The sequence below is a fragment of the Peromyscus leucopus genome, chromosome 5 (genome assembly GCF_004664715.2).
Source record: "Peromyscus leucopus breed LL Stock chromosome 5, UCI_PerLeu_2.1, whole genome shotgun sequence".
In the NCBI taxonomy this organism is placed as follows: Eukaryota; Metazoa; Chordata; class Mammalia; order Rodentia; family Cricetidae; genus Peromyscus; species Peromyscus leucopus.
The window spans coordinates 140,719,947-140,735,339 of NC_051067.1; the positions used below are offsets into that span (position 1 = coordinate 140,719,947).

Below are 15,393 nucleotides of genomic sequence, written 5' to 3' on the forward strand. Positions count from 1 at the left end.
TATACAGGTGTTCCATGTGTGTGCCTAGTACCCATAGAGGCCAGAAGAGGACAGCTTATCCTCTGGAAATGGAGTCACAGATGGTCGTGAACCATATGGATGCTGGGGACCAAACTCAGTTCTATGCAAAAGCAGCTAGTGCTCTTCATTGATAAGCCATATCTTCAGCTCCAACAAATAAATTATTAGTCACCAATCTCTCTCTCTCTCTCTCTCTCTCTCTCTCTCTCTCTCTCTCTCTCTCTGTGTGTGTGTGTGTGTATACATGTATTCTCATGTGTTTGGAGGCTGGAGGTCAACATCAGATGCTTTTCTGAATGACTGCTTGTTTTTTTGAGATAAGGTCTCTCATTGAATTTGGATCTCATCAATTTGGCCAGACTGGCTGGCCAGCAAGCCCCAGGATCCTCCTCACTCAGCTTTCCAAGTACTGGGATTACAAGTGTGCAATCTAGCTTCTTGCACAAGTGCTGGGATTCCAATCTCAGGTCCTCATACTTGTGTGGCAAACATTTTTTCAGTGAAGCTATCCCCTGATCCTCACCAATAATTTGCATCAAAAAGGATGTCATGGACTGGGCAGTGGTGCCACACACCTTTAATCCCAGCACTCAGGAGGCAGAGCCAGGTGGATCTCTGTGAGTTCCAGGCCAGGCTGGGCTACAGAGTGACTTCCAGGACAGGCTCCAAAGTTACACAGAGAAATCCTCTCTCAACAGAAAAAAAGATGTCATGGAATATTGCTATGTGGAATGTATTCTCAGATATGCTGCCTTTCCAGTTTTATCTAAAAGAAGAAGAACATTGCCAATTACTGAGATGAAGAAGTGGATGTTGTTCCTTATGAATACTTGACTCACCGGGCTGGTGTAGGTTTTGTAGGAGCTGATAGAGCATCCTGTACACTTTTTGCAGGTCACTGTGTGTCTAGGTAGGAGGGAAAGCTGAGCATGCTGAGACTCTTGCTAAGGTTTCTCTTGTGACTTTTTCTGGCTCTCCCATGTGGCTCAGCTGCTCTGGCTTACCCTTCAGGCTCTACTGAGCTTGAGCTTCAAATCCCATTGTGACTTTCTGTTCCCTTGCACTTTAGACTTACAGACTTTTTCTTGTCTCCTGATCCTTCTTCCTCAAACTTGGCACCAGCTCATTCCTTCTGTCTGTCCCAAACCTCAGGAGTGGCCCCGTCTACTCCAGTGCCTAGGCAAGGAGACTCTTCCTAGCCCTAACATGGGACACTATCATAACATGGAAAAAAAAATCAAAACCAGGAAGGATGAGATTGAAATGCCAACAGGAAATGATCCTGTAGCAAAACATATTGGTGTGAGTTAGTTGAAAGGACTTACACTCAGTGAAAAGATGTTTCAGCAAAGAGCTCTGGTATTTAAGAAAGAAACCTTACCAGGAGAATTTCTGGATCGAACACAAAAAGGGTAGAAAAAACAGTTTCAAGACAAAAAAAAAAAGTGAGGGGAGTTGACTGGCATCTCCATGATGTTCTAGCAAGTTAGCGCTGACTCTGAGGACCTACAAGAAACACCTGCTCATTCTGAGCTTCCGTCTTGCATTTGTGATACTTCAGCAGGTCCTGGCTTCACTGTTGACTTTAATTCTTAATTTGCTTTCGTAAGTAGAAAGGACATATTTTAGTAGTTTAAAGAACCAATGAAAAGGAACAAAATTGAGTAGGCAATGCACCAGATTTATGACTAGAATTTTTTTTTAAATTTGTAGCATGAAGTCATCAAAGCTTGCTTCTAAAATTGTCTTGTAAATCTCTTTTGAATCCCAGGTATTGCGATTTCAGATGAACTTGATAAGGTAAGCTGAGCTCTGTAACTAATGACCAAACACAGAACTTGTGTTTGAATCTACATCTAAATTACTTTTTCTAAAATATAAAGCATGCTCTGATATAGTTTGTTTTGTGTTAATATTTTAATACTTTGATAATCCTTAATGAAAATATTGCATTAAATATTTATCATCTACAAAATTTGTTTAGATTAAATAGAATCACCAAATCATTATATGAAAATGAAAAACTAGTAGTACTATGTATTTTATTAGGATGTGACCATATCTAGATGATGACAATGATTATGATGATGATAATAATGATGATGATGGTCACAATGTTGATGACGATAATTGTGATGATGGTGATGATGTTGATGGTAGTGGTGATGGTGGTAACCATGGTGATGATGATGGTAATGAGTGAAGGTAGTCACCATGGTGATGGTGAATGTGATGATGATTGTATTAACTATAGTGATGTTGGTAATGGTGATGATGGTGACCATGATGATAATTATATGACATTTTCTACCCCTGCCCTCCTCATTAACAATTGTTGTTTGCTTGATTTAATTTTCCAAGATGCCAAGAGAATGTGATGGCAGGATGAACTGAAGTAGAAGGGTGGTGAAAGCAGTATGCATAGAAACAGATACACTGAAGACATATTTCAGCAGTAATGCCTGTAGGACTATTCCTGGAATGGCTGTGGTAGTCACAGAAGTCAGGCAGTGATTCTTGAATCTTAGAGTTAGGCTTCTATTTGAACTACAGTGACTGTGGGAAAACTGGAGAAAGAGCAAATGTTCAGGTGGAGCTATTATCAAGAGTTCTCTTTGGGTGCACTCATTTTGAGCTGTTTATTAAACGTGTTCATATAGTTGATGCTCACAGGGCAGTTCTCTTTCAGAACAACACACTTGGGAGTTACCTTGATCTAAGTTCTCAACTTCTTTTAGTCTTGGCATCCCTTTATGGCTCCTCAGTATTACAGAGGCCTCTAAAGACCTTTACTTCACATATATTCTCTCTGGCAATATTTACCATGTGAGAAATTAAAACTGATATCATTTCATGTGCTTATTTTTAATAGTACTAACTAAAGTTGTTACATTGGCAAAAATAAACATATCAATAAAAATTGCTTTGTTTTCCAAAAAAGAAACAAAAACAAACAAACAAAAAGAGCATTATTGAGGAAGAGGTCCTCACATTTTAAAAACCTCTTTTATGCTGGAAATAGCTGAAAGATGCTGGATTTTCATATCTACTTCTTCATTTAACACAATACAATCTTCTTCTTTGCATCAAAAAATCTGGCATCAGAAATGTAGTTAGAAAGGGATGGCATGGAAGGAGCCATCACTGATAAAGCATTGCACAGATTAAAACCATATAAATCATGACATTAAAAAATATCAAAGTGTAGTACAAATGGTTCTGTTTGCACCAGAGTGGAATATCTCAAATATTAATATGATTTCGATTGTTTTGTTTCAAAATGCCTACCTGAATCGCACACAAAACAAGCTTAGATACATTCGTAGACACGGTTTTTTTCAGTAACCGCAACTGTGTTTTGAACCTACTTGAATTGCCACCTGGTGTGACTGCAGGACTAGGTCTTGATTGTGGAGAACAGCAAGCAGAGTGAGAGGCAGGTGTGATCTCCTGGCTTTGCTCATCATTCCTGGTTCCCTCTCTGCATTCCTCATCCTTTGCTTCCCTGAGCCATGAAACTTACTCACAACTTGCAAAAACAATGTTCTCATCTCTTGCCCATGCAATCTATCCTCATTTTAAGTACAAAAATACTGTGGTCTGTCTCTCTAGATTCTTGTCTATTTTTTTCTTTTCTTTTTCCTCATATGCTCTACAAAACCCTGGACACCTGACCTATAACTAAGCGTGCACAGAGCTTTCACTGGTTTGCTCCACCTGCCTCTTCCTATGCTCCGAAGGACAGTGCCATTGCTGTACCCTTTCTGCTGAGCCCAAGAACCATTTCTCTTACTGAAATGGCTTTGGCTCTCAGTGGGTGACTTAGAGCTGCCTTGTCCCATAGTCAGGTGCCTTCCACAACACATCCTTCCCCACACACTTTCTTCCCATTGCTGGGCCAGGGAATGGGGGGTGGGAGGGGGGAGGGGAGTCCAATTCACAAATCTGCATGACACTGCTCCTTTGTGTCAGTTTACTTAATCTGTTTCAGAAAACTCCATGGAAATTTATTATGTTCATTTCAATTGAGGAAGACACCAACAATTGTCATAAGTAATCTCCATTTTGAAAAATGTCAGTGAACAAGAACTTGATGCCATTCATTTTTGACAGTCAAAAGTGGGTTAGGATCCAGGCTTTCTGTGAAGACCTGGGTTCTCTTCGAAGACCTGGGCTCTCTGCCAGCCAAGTGAAGCATCACTTGAGTAGAGCGCCTGTCTCACAGCACCCCCTTGTGGCCATAAAGCTCATAATCCTGAATTTTCCTGACCCAAAAAATCCAAGGCAACTGTAAATATGACTTTTTTTTTCTCTTAATTTTGGAGTAATTCCTTTTTAAGGGGGGATTTATAATACAGTCATAACATTTCTCTCTTCCCTTTCTTCCCTTGAAGACCTTTCATATAACCCTCCCACTCTCCTTCACCTTTTTCTCTATATTGTTATTACATGCATGTATGTATATGTATAAACACATACATATTCTTAACTATAACCTGTTCTGTCTGTACAATGTTACTTGTGTGTGTCTTTAGAGCTGACAGTTTGGCACTGGATGACCAGTTGCTGTGCACTTTGCTTTTGTTGGCTTGGTCCCTGTGTCTTCAATGCAATAATAAACACACATACAACTTTTTACTTCCAATCCCACACCAACTTTGAAGTTCCACCAGAGATATAGTTTTGACACTTTATGAAATAGTTTTATTACTCTATGCCAATTCAACTGTCATTTTGCTTCAATTTTCCCTGTGACTTTTAAGGTCCATGAATTCTGAGAACTTACTATTTTTCCTTACAAATGCAAGGATGGCGTGAATTCCTCCATTTTCTGCTCACTAGCCATTTTGCTCCCATCCTGTGTGGATATACCCAATTTCTGTGGTGCTGTGACATTGCATCAGCACAAACTGACCATCCTGCTCTTCTATGATTTAGAAATCGATGTGAGCTGTGGCCTTGTGTTGGTGTCAAGGTGCTCTCAGAGATGCATCTCTGACAGGAGGTCCTCGGAGAACTTTCTGTCCTTGCTTTTTCCTGTACAGGTGGTTGGTATACCTCAGCATAATGTACCCTAGGAAGATCTCTAAAATTGACATTATCTCCCCTCACTTTAACTTCAGCCAGGTCATGTTAGGTTGGGGTTGCTTGGAGGACCGCAGGAATCCTTTCTACACAAAGTCCTTAACTCCAATCTTTCAATGTTCTTTTTGTCATAGAATGTGATGTGCTCCTAAGTTTTAAGGGTTAGGATCTAGGTATCATTGAGAAGGCATTAGCTTGCCCCCACAGCCACTTTCTGAGTACAGATGGTGGTTCTGTCTGCCTGCCTTTCTATCCAATAAATATATAATTTAGTGAGGATTAACTTTCCAAAGTCTCTTGATTTCTATTTTAACCTTCAAAATGCCACATGTTAGGTAGAAATATCTTGGATGGTCCTTAGCTGAAAATAGTTTCTGAGAAATTGTTCCTGTTCAAGAGTGCTCTATGAAATCTGAATGCATATCTGTCTGTTTGTCTGTCTGTCTATCTATACTTATACTGGGTCTTTCATAGCCCAGGATGGCTTTGAACTCACTCTGTTAAGCTGTGTATGACGTTGACCTTGATCTTCCCACATCCACCTCCCTGGGGCTAGGAATACGGGTTATGTGTCACTAAATCTGATGGGTGTGTGCTGGGATCGAACCCAGGGCTTCCTTCAGCCAGTCAAGCACTCTAGCAGCTACGCCATCGGCCTTCCAGTTTCTCTGTCTTTTCGGGCATCCCTCACTCTTCACAGGTTTCCCTTGGCCGAAGTCCCTCAGTCGCTTGCTCCCTCTCAGTCCCTGATGCTAGGACACTACCTAAGACGATCCAGCAGAGGAAACTCACCTAGGCAGACTCCTGCTGTGAGCTTTGCTTGCCACTGCTGCTACCTGACGAATTAAGTACATGTTTCTAAGATTAGAATTAAGTCTTCATCTTACGTCTCACATCTGAACTTCAGGGTTAGTTTTCCTTCTTGCTATTCAGACGCTATACTGTATGCAGCAAGGCCCAGGGCAGGAAGGCAGCCAGAAAGACAGCACGTGCAGGGCGTAATTCTCATGGTTTCCGTGGTTTTGACCATCCTTCTAAGTCCAGCCTTCCTGGTCACCCTTGAAGATGTGATCATTTCTTAGAGGACACAGTGATTTTGTGAAAATGGCCCTTCTTGTCTGAAACTGTGTCTGTGTTTTCTCCTTGTCAAAGAGGACTGGCGTTGTGGGAAACTCCACGTATCAGTCTTGGATTGATTCTTGGAGTCTTTCATTTCACAAATACGTACCACATCCTGACCCCTGCCAGGAATTATTTATAGATGCTGGTTCCTTGTCCCTCATGTAGGTGGCAACTATTTTTAAAAAATGACATGAATTTCCCATGAAAATAATTTTATATACATAGCTAAAATATCAAAAATATGAAATATTTCAAAATATGTATGAGAGATCACTTCAAAGGGAGCAGAATTTGAGTAAAACACAGACCTCTCCCTCAAGTGTGGTGCCAAATTCTGTTCACTCCACACAGGAAGCTGTGTGCCTCAATGTTCCCACCACTCATAGGATCAAAGTAAAACACCAGGTTGAGAGATCCCCTTGCTCAGACCTAAGAGATTATCTCCCATGTCCTTTGCCGTTTCAGGCATTTAATAATATTCTACACTTCTGTATAACAAAGAATAATAGTCATGGGGGTAAAAGGTCTGCTTGGGAGGAAGGAGAAAACTTAAGATATCACATACCTGGACAGGAGAAGCCTCCAAAATACATGAACAATCCAAGAGGCACAATAACACAAAGCAAACAACTGGGTTAAAACCAGGCAAGTGATGTGAATAGATGCAGAACGTCACTGGCCACTGGAAAACCCCAAAAAGCAAAGCCACAGTTTGCCACTGCCGCACAAAGCACTAGTAGTATGGTTAGTACACAATAACAAGCAAACAGGAAATAGCAAGTGTTGAGTGCCAGTACAGACGTGGAGAAGGTGGGACATTGTACATCATTGTTGGGGAGAACATGACATAGAACAGGAACTATGGAAGACGGTATGCAGCTCTTTAAGTAATTAAAAGTAAAATTACCATATGCCAGAGCTTGGGTGGGAATATAAAACGAAACAGCCACTCTGGAAAATCAGTTTGGCAGTTCTTCAAGTAATTAAAAATAAGCTCACCATATGCTGTGGTTTTAGCATTCGTGTCCTTTCACAATTCACATTGAAACTTAATACTCAAAGTATTAAATCTCATTGTATTAAGTGGCAAAGTTTTTTAAGTGACTGGGTCATGAGGTACCAATCACTGGCCTAAGTTCTATGCTGGAGGGTTTTGGGATCCTGCTTGGCCCTTTCTCTCTCCTCTCCCATGTGAGGACAAGGTGCTCATCTCTTCTTGCCTGTGACCTTGCAGCAAAACTCACCATCATGCAACAGAGGGTGTGACTTTATAAGGGACTTTGGGAACCTTGATCTTAGAGACCCAGCCTCTAGAGTGGTGAGACATAAATTTCTATTATTTGCAAACTACCTAGTTTAAATACCTAGTTTAAGTTATGTTTTGCTATACCAGTAGATAGGAATTGAAATAGTATATGATAAAGAAACCCCATTGATAAATGCACATCTAAAAGAAGCAAAGCAGTATCTGTGAGAGGTGTTTCCAGTTCCTGACCCCAGCAGCATTGTTCATCAGGACATGAGAACAACCAAAGTGCTCATCAGTGGAGAAGTATATCCATACAGTGGATATTAGTCAGCCATCAAAAGAATGACACATTGTAACGTAGAGCATGAATGAACTTTGAGGCGCTCGTGCACAGTGAAATAAGCCAGTCACAGAAGATAAGTATTATACGGCTTCCTCCGTGTGGTACTTAGCAGTGCCATTTACAGAAACAGCAGTACAATGGCAGTGTCCAAGGGCTAGGTTCTGGGAAGATGGGGACTTGTTGAATGAATATAGACGTTGCCTGACAGTATGGAAAAACCTCTTCACAAACTTAGCTTGTGCAGAGATGGGCAGCACAATAAGAATGTATTCAATACAACTGAGTGGTGCCAGGAATGTGGCCAAGGTGTTAGCTTTATGTCCAGAACAGTTATTACAATTTTAACAACTGGCCTTTCCATTGTATGATTATTACTTTATAGTAGTTCTTAGAAAAACGTGCACAGAACCAGATGTGCCATGAAACACAAGCAACCAGAACACAAGCAGTCAGAAAAATATCCACTGCAGATCTCAACAGCAAAGCAAAGGACAGGCCTCCCCGCTGTTCTCACTCAAGAGATGGACTTTACAGCGACCGTGCGGCTTTCAGAGAAGTCATCAGAACTACTGCTGTCTTGTACACGCTGGACTTGAATCCCTCAGCCATGAATATTTAAATGGATGCATAATCGTGATGATGAAGATAATGTATAGTAATTTCCTCTTTAGTTCTTGCTATAGGCTAGATGTTGGTTAAGCACTTCACATAGATTATGCCATTTCACGTGGCTCATTTACTATGCACTGGAGGAGCTTTTAAATTATCTACTTGTATCGTCCCATTTAACATTCTTTAACTGGGAAATGAGATTCTGTCCTTCTTTGGTAGGTGGAAATTTGACCTGCAGAGAGATTGATGGACTTACTGGAGGTTGTGTACCTAGAAGGCAGAAGACTGGACACAGAGCAAGGGTGGGACACATGGGGGGGGAGGACACATCGGGATGGAACACATCAGGGGTGGTGGACACATCAGGGGAGGGACACATCAGGGGTGGACACATCAGGGGAGGGACACATCAGGGGTGGACACATCAGGGGAGGGACACATCAGGGGTGGACACATCAGGGGAGGGACACATCAGGGGTGGACACATCTAGGGTAGACACAGAGCAGGTGTGGACACAGCACAGGGGAGGACACAGAGCAGGGTGGACACAGAGCAGGGAGACACAGAGTAGGGGTGGACACAGCAAATCCATGTTGACAGCCTCTGCGGTGGACTCAGTCAGTGGCTCCCCGCATTGCCTGGGGCAAAGCAATCGCTCAATTGATAAACAATTTAATTAGTAGAAACTGTTTCTTCCTGGTGCTCACTTTTGTAGATTTACATTAACTAAGCTTTGGTAAATAAATACTGGGTACATAGTTATCTAGAGCTTTTTAAACAGTAATTTATCATATTTAAAGTCAACATTCTGCAACATTTTGCCGCTCTTCTCATGATCAAGACATTTTATTTCAGCTATTTTATGGTAGTAATGATTCTCATTTGTTTTTATGGAGTGGGAACCTAGCCAGAGTTAAGACGGTGTCCTAACTAGGTTTCTATTGCTGTGGGAAAACATCACTGACCAAAGGCAACTTACACTTCCAGATAACATCCCACCACTGAAAGAAGACAGAATAGGAACCTGAGGCAGGAACTGATGCAAGGCCTTGGGAACTGTGGTGATATTTTATTTGTGCTCTAATAAATAAAGCTTACCTGGAGATCAGAGGAAAAAGCCAGCCACTATACTAACATAGTATTCAGGCAACGGTAGCACATGGCTTCAATTCTATCACTCAGGGGGCAGGGATCTGTTTAGATCTCTGTGAGTTCAAGGCCACACTGGAAACAGAGCCAGGCATGGTGACACATGCCTTTAATTCCAGCACCAACCATAGAGATCTGGAGGTCTGTACAGACAGATAGGAAGTGACAGATCTGGGTAGGAAGAGGAAGTGATGTAGCTGGGCTGAGAGAGCAAATGAGTGAGCAGAATAGAAAGGCATACAGGTGTGGGTAGACAGGAAGTAGCTCTCTTTGGAGACTGAGGTGTCAGTGAGGTAAGGTTAGCTTGTGGCTTTCCTATTTCCCTCATCTCTCAGATTTTCACCCTTATTTCTGGCTCTGTGTTTTTTATTTAATAAGTCTGTTTAACAATTAGTCTACAGAGAACCACTGCTTACTGGCCTTCTCTTCTTGTTCAGCCCACTTTCTTTTTTTTAATTAAGAATTTTTTTATTCATTTTACATATCAATCAAAGATCCCCCTCTTCCTCCTGCCCCTCCAGCCTCCCCCTCCAAAACCACCCCCCATTCCTTCCTACAAGAAGGTAAGTCCTCCCATGGGGAGGTACATTTAGTAGAGGCAGGTCCAAACCCTCCCCTTGCCTCAAGACTGTGTGAGGTCCAAATCCCTCCCCCTGCCTCAAGACTGTGTGAGGTGTCCCATCATAAGTAGTGGGCTCCAAAAAGCCTGCTCATGCACCAGGGATGGGTTCTGCTCCTACTGCCAGGGGGCCCCTTAAGCTACACGACTGTCTTGCTATGCCAAGGGCCTAGCCCAGTCCCATGGAGGCTCCACAGCTGTTGATCCAAATTTCATGAATTCCCACTAGTTTGGTTTGGTCATCTCTGAAGGTTTCCCCATCATGATCTTGATGCCCTTGCTCATAGCATCCCTCTTCTCTCTCTTTGACTGGACTCTTGGAGCTCATCAGCCCACTTTCTTATACAACTCAGGACCACCTCCGCTTGGTAGCACTGCTCATAGTGAGCTGAGCCCTCCTACACTAATCATCAACCAAGAAAATGTTACACAGTCTTGATCACATGCCAATCTGATGGGAACATTTTATCAATTTATGTCCCTTCTTCCCAGAGGACCCTTGCAAATATCAAGTTGATGAAAATAAACAAACAAACTAACTAACCAGCACAAATGGTGTCCCACAAATCGTGTTTTAATGGGGGAAATTACGTATGTGTGCGTTCTTGTGGAGATGGGGCTGGAGAGCTAATTCGACGATAAAGGAACTTGTGCTGCTCTTCCAGGTGACCAGAGTCTGGTTTCCAGCACTCATGCTGGGACCCAAAGCCTCTGTCCTGCATGGGCACCTAAACTCATGAGTGCATACTCATAACACACACATACTCAATAAAATCTTTAAAAAGTATGTAGTGAGATGACTGCTGTGTTAACTCCTTAAAGTACAGTCTTTAACAACAGCCCCGAGGAAAATTTGGTGATATCCATCATATACATAGTTAGGAGTTGGTCAACCTGAAAAGATTCACAAATATGAATATATATTTGAAAATTCAGATTTGAATATCACTTAACTCCAAAACCATATTTCTACCTACTATATTGTCTCTCCTTCTTAAAAAGCTGATAGTTTCTATGACAGCCTTTGGAAATTATTTTATGCTGACTAAGTGGGTAATGGGTATCCAACACTGTCGCTGGTAAAGAGCACCAGAGGCCACTGGATGGCTGATGTACAAAATGTGCAATGTAAAAGGGAGAGATCACCTTAGAAATAAGGGGCATCTCTTCTCCAGATGACTTTCTGCTGATTCTTCACCAGAAAAGTAAACGTAGATTTTTGTGGCTTATTTTGTCACTATTTGGAGAGAGTTTCCTTGATGTTCTAGTACAGCAGGGCATACTTTAATTGTTAATGACCCAGAGCTAGAGAGATGCTCAGCATATGACTCTTGCAGAAGACTCCAGTTTAGTTCCCAGCCCCTTACCTGATGGCTCATAACTGCATGTAACTCTAGTTGCAGGGCATCAGATGCCCTTCCTGGCCTCGGCAGCCACCAGGCACACACATGGTACACATGCATACATGTAGGCACTCACACATGCACGTAGGATAAAAATAAGCAAACCTTTAATAAACAAGTAAATCACTATGATCCTTTGTCCTGCTTCTAGAATCTCTTGTCCACATGTATTGTGTGATATTAGGTGCAGGAGAGGAAAAGAAAGCAGAGAACTCTTTTATGTGCTATGGTGGTGTATGTTTGATTTTTAAAAGATACCTGCTGTAATATTAGGGGAAATAATTATGCATATTTTATTAGAAGTTTGCTAATATGGTTTTTGCCCATTTTTATCTTTAAAAGCCTGTATCAAAAAGATGAAACAAGGGAACAATTTCCAAGGAAAAACTGATTATATTTAAGTCACAAATGAAGCTTACATGTATCTATAAGTACAGGGAGTTCTGAAATCATGACTAGGGACTGAAGCAATGGCTCAGTGGTTAGGAGCACTTGAAGCTTAATCACAAGGACAAGTGTTCAGAACCCACTACCCAAGTAACAAGCCATACACCCCACAGCTGCCTGTAATGCCAGCCCCAAGGGATCTTATATCCTACTTAGGCCTCTGTCTATGAACAGTTATGTAGATATATACTCACATAGACACATACACAGTGCAAAAAAACTCTTAACAAGTTAAACAGGTGAAGATATATAAATTCTACTACAGATGAACCATATGAGGAGTTTGTTGACAGAAAAATATCTTTCTTAGCGATGTAAAACAATGGTTAGTCTTGTCAGAATATAAATACCAATGCATATCTATCAGACTTATAAAGTCCCCAAAGTCTGTCAAAATGCTATTCGGATGAGGCTTTTGTAAACAGGCACATGGGCACATTGATAATGAGAATATGAAATGGTACAGACACTCTGAAGGAAAATGTTGCAGTATCTTAAACATTTGATGTGCAGTTGTTTATCAAGATATCCTACTCCCATGGCGAGTTACTTTTTTATTGCTTTGACAAAACACCCAGCAACTTATGAAAGAAATCATTTCATTAGCCTTTTCGCTTCAAGGGGTTAGAGTCCATGACACAGGAGCAAAGGCAAGGCAGCAGAAACAGCTGTGAGCTCACATCTTGATAGAAATCAGGAGTCAGAAAGAAAGGACATATTGAGAATGGCACAAGCATTTTGCAGCCATTTGAAGCATGTGACTGCCTCCAGTGACATGCCTCTTCTAACAAGGCCACACCTCCTAATCATTCCCAAATAGTTCCACCACCTAGGGACCAAGCATTCAAACATATGAGTCTATGGGGGCCATTCTCATTCAAATCACCAGCCTACTTAAAGGATATACTGGCAACATGTGATGAGATTTATACACATGATTATATACTGTTATATTACTTTAGAAGCTGAAGAGTAAAAACAGACAAGAATTCATTAAAAATGGTACTGAATAAACTTTAGAACATTGACTTAACACAGAAGTATATGACCTTAAGAATGAAAGAATATATTTTATGGAGTGATCCCCAGTTTTCTTGTTATATGAAAACGTCAAGGAGATGAAATATGCTTGTAGCATGCCTCCATTCATTAAGTGCATGTAATGAAAGCAGACAAACATATTTGCTCATCATCACACCACAGTATGGATAACAAGACCTCTCCTACACTAAGACACATACACATCCAGCCATCTGAAGTTACTCTATGTGCTACTTGTGGAATAAGACAAAGTACTTGGTGCATGGATAAGGGAGGGGGCAGGAATGCAGTTGATCTTTCAGGATTTTGAATGCTTGACTTTAGAACCAGTGAGTATTTTGCATAATTTTAAAGCAAATTTAATATTTGTATCTTAATCATATATTCTTATATTCTAAGGCAAATGAAGGTAACTGTATTTCAGGTTGCAATATAAAGAGATATAAATGAATGAGACCATATCTTTCAGAGCTAGTCATCATATTTCTTCACAGGGAATGTGTTCTAAGGACAGACAGCACAGCCATGCAGTTTTAGACTGTTTTCTTCATGTGTTTTGTATTGTATGCCAAAGAACTTATTATGTTAGTCTATTTAAGAACTTGAATTTGAGGAATGGATAAAGAAAATACATGTATACATACATTTATATAAAAATTCTATAATCCCAATTTTAAATAGAAGATATCATGATGAGGTAAATATTGGGTGTGATTAGAAAACCAAAAGTTAGTAGACATTGTATCAATTGATGCAGGTCAGCCCCAGCAAGAGATGGTAAAAATAATAGGTGAAATGTTCATAATTCCAGAAAATCAATATAGTCTCCAGCTGTCAATCCCAGAAGATATTTATTTATGAGAGAAAAGCCCTAAATTCAGTTTGGAGAAAACAGAAAATACTGTCTCAAATTAGTGATGGCCATCAGTACAGTCAGTGATGGTCAGCAGTACGGCCTGTGATGGCCATCAGTCCAGTCAGTTATGGCCTTCAGTACAACTAGTGATGGCTGTTAGCCCAGCCAGTGATGGCTGTCAATCCAGCCAGTGATGGTCATCAGTCCAGTCAGTGATGGCCATTAGTCCAGATGGCTGTCAGTACAGCCTGTAATGGGAAAGCAAGACCAATACCATGTACTTTTTGATGTGAGCAGCATGAATTACTTTGCTGTTATTATTCTTAAGAATTCGTGACACAAGTTTGAATGCAAGGGATATTTTCCCGAAATAATAAATTTTAATTCTTAAAAAAAATGGAGGTTATGAATATCAAAGAGACACTGAAACCTGTTCAAGACATAAGGAAATTTAAAGAGCTATGTTTGAATTCCACATATGACCTATAATTTTCTTTTGTAATGAGTAATAATATTCAGATAATTCAGATAATTGAGGACAGAAAGTTGGTAATTAGCAATTGTTAATTATTGGGTTTGAATGTCATACAGCAGCCATATTAGAAGGTGTTCTATACTTTAAGGTACTTAGGGGAAAAAAGCACCACATCAGAAGTGGTTCTGGGGACATTTTGTAATATAAAATATATATATTTCATATCCATAGACCTCCTACAATATATGTAAATGATAAAACAAAGTGACAGGCAAAATAGCAATTGAGAGAGTCAAACCACAGTGTTGTTAAATTAAGTGACATTTGGGCAGCCTTGCCGAGATAGAAAGGGGTTCTTTACTATGCTTTCTGCTTTCTTTTTCCAGGAAGACTGAGTCCTGAGAAGATTTTTTTGTTTTGAGACAGGGTTTCAACTGTGTAGCACTGGCTGGCCAGGAACACTCTATGTAGACCAGGATGGCCTCAGACTTAAAGATCTGCCTACTTCTTCCTAAGTGCTGGGATTAAAAGCATGTACCACCACGTCTGACAAGGAAAAACATTCAGAAAGCTTATGTGTTAGTTTTATCGACTGTTATAACTCAATAGCCATTAGCACCTCTAGTGCAGAGTTTCTAGTCTTCGAATATTTCACATTACCAGTAAGTGAAGGGCCTCAGAATCATGTCTGCTTCCAGATCTGGAGCAGAGAATGCATAAAAAGAAACTCTATTGTGTCTCACTAGGATGAGCAAACTACTAAGGAAGACTCAAGACTTGCTCAGGAGTGAAGTAGAATTATCTCCTTCTGGGGAAAGTTGAGAAACTGGAACATGAGTAAAAATAATAACTGAGATGCTGTGAGTGATGCCAGATCTTACAAAAACTGATATTTTCATCAAAGACTCTCTTAATCATTTTTAAGATGTCAGGGATCCACAATTATTATTTTTAAAGGCCAGCCAGAGCA

At 40.6% G+C, this 15,393-nt stretch overlaps 1 protein-coding gene across 5 annotated transcripts in view; it reads left to right on the forward strand.

Moving 5' to 3' along the window:
* Positions 1–15,393, forward strand: part of C5H8orf34 (chromosome 5 C8orf34 homolog) — a 375,498-nt gene that overhangs the window by 123,073 nt on the left and 237,032 nt on the right. For all 5 annotated transcript variants that reach the window (XM_028864575.2, XM_028864570.2, XM_028864569.2 and 2 more), the window contains one exon: positions 1,793–1,821. In XM_028864575.2, coding sequence (XP_028720408.1) covers positions 1,793–1,821 — 29 coding nt within the window. The remainder of the gene's footprint in view (positions 1–1,792; positions 1,822–15,393) is intronic.